This window comes from Gossypium raimondii, chromosome 11 (genome assembly GCF_025698545.1).
Source record: "Gossypium raimondii isolate GPD5lz chromosome 11, ASM2569854v1, whole genome shotgun sequence".
Taxonomy (NCBI): domain Eukaryota; kingdom Viridiplantae; phylum Streptophyta; class Magnoliopsida; order Malvales; family Malvaceae; genus Gossypium; species Gossypium raimondii.
Window position 1 is genome coordinate 9363889 of NC_068575.1, and position 8915 is coordinate 9372803.

An 8915-nucleotide genomic window follows, 5' to 3' on the forward strand; every position below is an offset into this window, starting at 1 on the left:
TGGTGAAGAAGAATGTGCCGGCGAAGAAGAAGGTGGTGGCGATCATTGGGATGGAGAGGTCGATAGTGACGCTGATCCCGATTTGGACGATGTACCTAATGATATTGACGCTGAAGATGTCAACGCTTGTTTAGTCGGGGAGCAGATGCGGCGTATTGTGATACACAATAATCTTGGGCCACACATGTCGCTCATAGATCCCGACGCAGCGTATGTATCTGAGTTTCCGGAGTACCCTGAAATATATCATGCTCACGGGCAGGCCGTAACATCTGATGATGATGAGTTATTCATAGGCCAGAGATTCAGTTGCAAAGAAGATTGCGTATATGCCATTAAACGGTACAGCATGAAGATATCGGTGGATTATAAAGTCTTCGTGTCTACTCCAACAACATATGTTGGGGAGTGTTGGAAGGCAGCGGAAGGCTGCAATTGGCGGGTACGAGCTGCATTCATTAGAAGTTCTCAGATGTGGGAGATACGAAAATTTGTTGGTCCTCATACATGCACATCAACACGTATGATAGAAGATCATGGAAAACTTGATTCGAAAACTATTTGTGCATGTATCATGCCAATGGTGAAGGATATGCTGACCATTAGAGTTTCGGTACTCATTGCGGAAATACAAGCACGATTCTAGTATCGAGTCTCATATCGAAAGGCATGGGTAGCTAAACAGATGGCGATAGAGCAACTGTATGGGGATTACGATTCGTCGTATAACGAGCTTCAAGGTTGGATAGCTGCTATGCGGGAGTACGCACGGGGCGTGATTGAGTTGCGCATCATCTATCTTACGGCCCGGATGAGCAGTTAGAGCCGGCAAAAAGGATTTTCCATCGGATGTTCTGGACGTTCGATCCATGTGTGCGGGCATTTCCCCACTACAAGCCACTTGTGCAGGTGGATGGGACCTAGCTGTATGGAAAGTATACACAGAGACTGCTTATTGCAGTTGCTCAAGACGGTAACAGAAACGTGCTCCCGATAGCATTTGCTATCGTAGATAAAGAGAACATGGAGTCTTGGGAATTTTTCCTGACAAATCTGCGAAGGTATGTTATTAGGAACGATAACATTTGCATCATCTCCGATAGAGGGAAGGGTTTAATTGCAGCTATTAGGCGTTCCGGTGTGCCGTGGAGATCCATTTACTGCATTCGTCACATTGCGTCAAACTTCCATAAAGATTATAAGAATGCAGACTGGAAGAGACAAGTCGTGGCAATGGGTAAATGATAACCTTATATTTTCAATACAAGCTGTAATGTTTGATTTTATCCACTCGTCAGCACTTATTTTTCGTTAATACGTATGCAACGTATGAGTTAGAGCCACATATTTTCCGGTAAAGAATGACCCGACTTGAGACTGACATGGAGGGGCAGACAAACACATCTTTTCGACAATGGTTGCGCACAATGCAGCCGTGGCAGTGGGCTCAAAGTGCTGACGAGGGCTTTCGTTATGGCCACATGACCACAAACTTAGTCGAGGGGATCAACGCAGTCTTGTTGAAAACACGTCATCTTCCGATTGCATCGGTATTTTCTGCTACTTTTTACAGGCTGGCCACTTTGATGCCAAGAATGGGTCAGCAGCAAGTTGACCAGATTCAAGCGGGACATGTGTTTGTTGAACATGTGAGGGATGCAATGGTCGTAAATCGTCGGTTGGCGAGGTCAATGAACGTGGAAATATATTCACGACGACTGGAAACGTTTCGAGTTACTGAGAACATCGGTCGTCGACCTAGGTTCTACGGAGTTGATCTCGGGAACAGACGGCGAAAAGGTGAAGTTCAAACACTTCATTACCCCTGTGCGCATGTCGTGGCAGCGTGTGCTAAAGTCAACATTGCTGCTGAACAATATGTGGATGATGTGTACACGCTGGAGCGCACATTGCGTGTCTGGGAGAATGAGTTCCCCGTCCTGCCGGACCTATCTACGTGGGAGGTGCCGCGGATCACTTTCGAGCTTCTCCCATACGCAGGGCTACGGAGGAATCCAAGGGGTCGTCCGCAGTCAAAAAGAATCCGTAATGAGATGGACATTAGGGAGAAATCTGACGGAAACCGCTGTGGAATATGTAGGTTAAGTGGTCATAGCCGGAATAAATGACCTAACCGAAACTTTCATGTCGGACAGTCGTTGGGATTGGGGGGAAATCGGGATTGGTAATTTTAATAATAATAATTTTTCTTATTCGGCTTATGCTTACGCTTAAGTTGTATCCATATTATTTCCAGATGAAGTTATAATATACCATGTGAGCGTTGTCGAATTATTAAGATTATAATGAAAAAATAGAGGCATTCATAATTCGATTCAGCTTTAATATAATGAAAAAATTGAATAATTGATATCTATAGATAAAATTCAGAACATCCGAGATATCTAAAATACAAATAACACGAGTTATAGAATGAGTGCATTAAACCCCTACATTTGATGGTTCGATGGTGTTGTCCGGGGGGTATACCTACGCGGAGGTCGACGCTGACGGCCTGGGTGACAACCAACATCATCATCATCCGCAGGTGGGGGCGTGGAAAACATAGAGGGAATGTCCTGTCCCTCGTTCGCCGCTGATGAAATTGAACCATCATGAGTCCCATAGTGCGACGGATACGTGTTAGATGGGCCGGGCATACCGTACTGCGGCCGGGGGGAGCTGAACAGTTCAAAATCAAACGCATATTTGCCCTCTGCATAGCTCGGTTAATGTTCACCGCCCAACAAATCCGGATGATAGCCATGTGATTCCTCATTTGGTTCTGATTGTCCGGGCTCTGCCTGTTCTGCAAGACAAAATGCCGTCGGATCTGGATCCATCGTGCTGTCTGCTTCCGATTCCCTAACTTGCTGAACGTACGGGGGGATTATCGTCGATTGCGCTCCAAGTAAATACGGCTTCCCGCGACTATGGTACCATTCTGTATACTCTCGAGATGGCTGCAGGTCGGTAGCCATAACCATCTGAGGAATTCGGCTCATTCGATCGTACCACAGTGCGACGTATTTTCGGTGATATATTCCCCAGTCCAATTGAACCCTTCCTCTCTTTGTCAAGCCGTGATCTTCCCGCAACTGGCATGGTGGATCCGGGATAGGTTGGATGCAGCCGAACTGCCGAAGCACCCGATCACCGTGATACCACTCGATGATGTTGAAATTTATAATTGGTGTGTTTGTGCACCATGTGTGGGAATCAACGAGTGCGAACGGGGGTACAACATTTGCAATTTCCGGCCTCCGATACGGCATCCATATAAACTGCATGAGTAATAACATTGTAACAAGTTAGACCGATAACATGTGAGTAACATATAGAATAGAAACATGTGAGTAACATATAGAATAGAAACATGTGAGTAACATATGGAAATACCATGTATGTCATGAATATTAGAATAGAAACATACCCCTTCCCGAGCATGCTGTTCAATCCTCATGCGGTATATCGGGACATCACTCGACTTTCTGATTCCTGGACGGGTCGTCCACCTACCAAAAATAGTATAGGGTTTAAGGTTGGTAACATTACTCAATATATTATGACTACAAATAATGACAATTTTCATTTTATCACCTGAGTGGCAGTGGATATAGATAGGGTTGGTGACTAACTCGTGCCAAAAATGGCATCCGATAAAGGGCCCATGACTGCAGCAGTATCAGGCATCCGCCAATGTCTTTAACTTGCGGGTCTACCGCCCGACAAAGCTCCTTGTACAACGTTGCTAGAACGGCCGAACCCCAACTGTACGACCTAGCCGTGGACAAATCAGCAAGCAGAGGCAAGTACGACAAATGGACACTGTCGCCGTTTACATCAGGCATGAGTAGTGCCCCTATCATATGCATGATGTACGCTCGAGCAGCGCACATCAACTCACCTTCACTGGCGGTCATTGATAGTCGACAAATTTTGGCTCTTAACCATGTAAATTTTAAGACGGAGAAAAATTTATCACCGTCCCATGGTGACTCTCCTAGGAGTTGATAGCAAACTGCAGCCGGATCGGTTAATGAAGATAGTCCGGTAACGGGACTCCCACCAACTGGGAGCCCAAGCTGCACTGCAACGTCCTCCAACGTCACTGTGCACTCCCCGCACGGAAAATGGAAAGTATGGGTCTCTGGACGCCACCGCTCCACTAGCGCGAATAATAAATCAAATTGCAAGTCGGATGACCGGATCAATGCTACTGACCCAAATCCGGCTAACTCTAGGTACGGCATAAATCGTGCATCCGGAGCTATCTTTAAAACACTCACGCGGCCCCTTAATACTCGGTACGATTCCTGATAGTGTTGAATAACAGAAAAAATATTACGATTGCATAATTTATTTCTATATACTGTGTATATCCTTTTTAAATAAATAGAACTCCTGATTAACAAATAATAAATCATACCGAGTTATTAGCCGCATCAGATATATGTTCAGCGTTTCCAATCAATCGAGCCATTGCGATGCCTGCAAGTTGAAAAAAAAGTTAGTAAAAAAATCTAACTTCGGCCATTTATTCGTATTTTTTCTCATTTTATTCCTTTAAAATATCATAATTCCTAATTTTATATTTTTACATTCTTTCAAAGGCATAATGCTTGAAATTTATTAATCGAGTGTGTTATTTAAATTAATTTGCGTAAAAATTAACCCTTACCCCCGCCTTTGCTCGTATAATTTTCTCAATTTTATTACTTTAAAGAATAAAATATTATTCTCCTATTTTATTGTTTTAAATTATTTTAGTACATTTTCTTTGAAATATTTTGTATTAATTGTTTCGAATTTTAAAAAGTTAGTAATACACTCGCCATTTGTTCGTATTTTTTCTCCGCATTTTATCACTTTAAAAATATCATTAACTTAGTCTTTTATAATTTTACATTATTTCAAAGGCATAATGTTTGAAATTTATTAATAAATAAGGAAGGATTAAAAATAATTACTCACATATTGGTACCGCCTTTTATTCCCATCCATAACCATTTTTTCCTCTATTCTTTTGGTAAATAAAATAAAACTTTATAATATTTTGGTAATATTTTTGTAATATTTTGGTAAATAACCCGAAATAAACCCTTTCCCCCCCTTTGGTCGTATTATTATTTTTCCGATTTTATTACTTTCAATAAAAATATATTCTTTTGTATTTTATTATTTTATATTATTTCACTACATTTTTCCAATTATTTGTATAAATTATTTCTGAATTTTTAAAAACATTTACTAATACAATCTTACTTGCCATTTATTCGTATTTTTTTATCCGCATATTATTATTTTAAAATAATCGTAATTTTATATTTTATAATTTTACATTTTCAATTTATTATGTTTTACATTTATTACATGTACATTTTTCGCATTTTATTATTTTCGATAAATATACAATTCTCATTTTTCTTTTCGTATTTTATGTTTTCTTAAATATACTTCTTTGTCATTTTTCTTTTAATGCTATTTTCCTAAAATTTTAATTTCAAATTCATAAGTAAATTTCATAAAAAATTCCTAATCAACATACAATGTACTTTAACTTTTTTTTTCATTCTAAATATATTTCATAAAATATATATGCTAAATAAAATAATAAAATAACTATAAAATATATATGCTAAATAAAATAATAAAATAACTATAATGTACATTACATAAATTTTAAACACACAAATATTACAAAAATTTCAAATTTATAAATAAAATTACCTTTTTTCCCTTTTTTCCTTTCTTCCCTCTTCTTCTTCTTTTTTTTTCTCTTCTCCTTTCCCTTTTTTTCTTTCCTTCTTTCTTTCTTTTTTCTTCTCTTCTCCTTTTCTTCTTCTTTCTTTCCTTTTTTCTCTTCTCCTTTCCTTTTCTTTCTTCCCTCTCCTTTCTTTCTTTCCTTTTTTCTCTTCTGCCCCACCACCGACCCCCCATAAAACCAATTGGTGCCGCCAATGGTATTGGCACCATTGGTGCCGCCAATGGTTTTGGCACCTTTGGTGCCGCCAATACCATTGGCGTGACCAGTACATTGTCAGATTTTTTTTTGCAGGTTTTGTTTTTTTTTTGTTTTTTTATATATTTTGGTAAATAATAAAAAAGTTTAAATATTTTGGTAAATAAAAGAAAAGTTGTAATATTTTGGTAAATAAAAAAATAGTTGTAATATTTTGGTAAATTTTTATTTTTTATAATATTTTTGTAAAAAACCCGAAGCAAAATGAGTGAAAATCAAAACAAGTTTCAAAAGCCACATGAGCTGGACACACGGCCGTGTGAGCCACCCGAGCGTGTGCCAGACCATGTCGATTTCACAAATTATACTCCAAATATGCGGGAAAGCGTGTTTTTTTAGGTTTTTTTGGGCATTCTAATACCTATATATGACAAAATTAAGAAGATAGAGAGTGTCGTCAGAAAATATTCAAGAAAAAAAACTTGAAAAAACACCATTGGAGCCGACTCTGAAACAGATTTCTATAGAGATTAAAGATCTTTTGATGTCTTTGAAGTTTATTATGAGTTTATTTGTTCCTTGTGGTTATACTATCTTTGAGATGTTTTTAATTATTATCATGAACTAATTTTCCAAATACCTAGGGAGATTAACTCTAGGATGGATTCTATTATGTGATTTTTCTTTTTAAGTATTAAATATTTAGGTCTTGTTCTTAATTATCTATGTTTAATTCTTGGTTTGATATTTCTAGACTATTAATCCATGTTTGATGTGCTTGAATCAGAGGAGGAATAAACCATGTTTAAGAGTAGATCTAGCATAATTGAGTGGAGTTGCATGCAATCCTAGAAATAGGGCGACATAAATTTACCGGATTAAAGTCAAATCTAATAGGGGGATTCATAGATCGAGTTAATGTGACAATATAAGTTTTAATTAGAAAGAAATTTTAATTAATCAACCTAGAGTTAGTTGCTCTTAATCTTAAAGAGAGATATTAGCATAATTTAAGAATTTCTATGGATCAAGATACTAAGTAAAGAAATTGCATAATTTAGATTTATAGTGATAGATGAAGTCTAGGCTTGTTTCTTGGTTGTTAATCGTTTATTTTTCTGATTTATTTTTTGTCATGTTCTTTAGTTAATTGATTTAGTTAATTTTAGTTTTAATCAATTACTCCAATTTGTTGGTTAAATAATAGGAAGGCGATAATTACTAGTACTTTTAGTTCTCGTGGGAAGGATATCTTTGCTCACCATAGCTATACAGTTAATTGATAGGTGCACTTACCTTTGTCAAATTTTTAGTTGTTTTACGACTATAATTAAGTTTTTGGCACCGTTGCCAATGACTAAAATATTAGGAAAATTTTATTTCTATTAATTTAGCCATTTTTTAATTTAATTTTTACATTCTAATTTCGTTTGTTTGATTTTGATAGGTTTTTTGGTTTATGACTAGAGGAAACATGTCAGAACTATTAATTTTTATAGTGAAGTTGAAAAGGCTGCTCGTAAAAATCGTAGAAATATTAGAAAAGTAAGGCAAAATTAACAAAATATAGTAGACGATTAAGAAAAAGGATATTACTGTAGAGATGGGTGATAATCAAAATAATCAGTAGCTTACTGCAACTCCTCCTCCTCGTACTATGTATGATTATGCTAAGCCCCATCTAATTAGGGTTGAATTGAGTATCGTCAGACTGACTATTGCTGTAAACAATTTTGAATTGAAGCCGAACACAATTCAGATGGTATAACAATATGTTTAGTTTGATTGGCTGCAAGATGAAGATCTGAGTGCTCATTTAATTAACTTTTTAGAGATTTGTGACACATTCAAGATTAATGACGTTAATATTGATATCATATGTTTACGGTTGTTCCCATTTTCTTTGAGGAGGAAGGCAAAACAATGGTTAAATTTATTATCACGAGTTTCCAGCTAAAATAGCTAATTTGAGGAACGACATTTCTTCTTTTGTTCAGTTTGATATTAAAACACTTTATGATACATGAGAGAGATTTAAGGATTTATTGAGAATGTGTCCTCACCATGGACTACCTTTGTGGCTCCAAGTTCAAAGTTTTTATAATGTTTTGAACCCCTCGACTAGACAGATGATTGATGCAGCAGCTGACGAAACATTGAATAACAAAACACCTGAGGCAGTTCAAGAGTTTATTGAGGAGATGACACTGAATAATTGTTAGTGGCAAGTTACGAGAGTAAAATCTGTTAAGGCAGTCGGAGTTTTTGATATTGATACAGATTCTATGTTGGCAAATCAGGTTGAAGCTCATAGAAAAAAAATTGATGGTTTAAATTTTTCTAAGCAGGTGAATCTAGTGATGCAATGTGATGCGAATGGGGTGGGGATGATTAATTCAGACTATTCATCCTTCAAGTTGGACATGGAGTATAAACAAGTCAACTTTATGGGTAATAATTTTAGATATCAAAATAACCCCTATAGAAATAATTATAATGCAGAATGGAGGAATCATCAAAAATTCGTTTGGGGTGATCAAGAAAATCAAAGGTCACAACCCCCTCCGGGTTTTCAGCAACCTAACTAGTAAGAGAAGAAATAAACCCTTAAGGAGATGGTGGCTAAATTTATTTCGGTGTCAGAAACTCGATTCTAGGCTTGAAAAATTAAAATTGGACAACTTGAAAATCAAATTAGATAGCTTTGAAAAATCAGCAAGCATTGATTCAAGGACTTGAAAATCAGATTGGACAATTTCCCAAACTTGTTTCGGAAAGATCGCAAGGTAGCTTACCTAGTAACATTAAAACTAACCCAAATGAGAAAAATCCACGCAATTACTGTTCCAATTGTGGAAGGGTTAGTCAAGCTTGAAAAGAAGTTGAAACTAAAAGTTGTTGTGAAAAGTGACGAGGTTGAGGAAAGTAAGAAAGATCATAAGCCAGTAATTAA

The 8915-nt window shown here is 37.1% G+C and overlaps 1 protein-coding gene and 1 non-coding gene across 2 annotated transcripts; both read right to left on the bottom strand.

The window, feature by feature from the left end:
- Nucleotides 1-2729: 2729 nt before the first annotated feature.
- LOC105801249 (serine/threonine-protein phosphatase 7 long form homolog) lies at nt 2730-5272 on the bottom strand. The gene is made up of 5 exons (XM_012632571.2): nt 5266-5272; nt 4430-4491; nt 3601-4316; nt 3434-3515; nt 2730-3284 (listed from the first exon to the last, which is right to left on the bottom strand). The coding sequence occupies exons 1-5, from the start codon at nt 5270-5272 to the stop codon at nt 2730-2732; spliced, it is 1422 nt and encodes a 473-aa protein (XP_012488025.2).
- Nucleotides 5273-7926: 2654 nt separating this feature from the next.
- On the bottom strand, nt 7927-8033 carry LOC128035016 (small nucleolar RNA R71). Its single transcript, XR_008191420.1, has one exon. It is a non-coding gene; the product is annotated as a small nucleolar RNA R71 (small nucleolar RNA).
- Nucleotides 8034-8915: the final 882 nt, after the last annotated feature.

Coding starts and splice junctions, on each gene's coding strand:
- LOC105801249 (XM_012632571.2), bottom strand. Junction 3,516..3,600: donor CTATATCCACTGCCACTCAG/GTGATAAAATGA, acceptor TATTTTTGGTAG/GTGGACGACCCGTCCAGGAA. Junction 3,285..3,433: donor AACAGCATGCTCGGGAAGGG/GTATGTTTCTAT, acceptor TTACTCATGCAG/TTTATATGGATGCCGTATCG.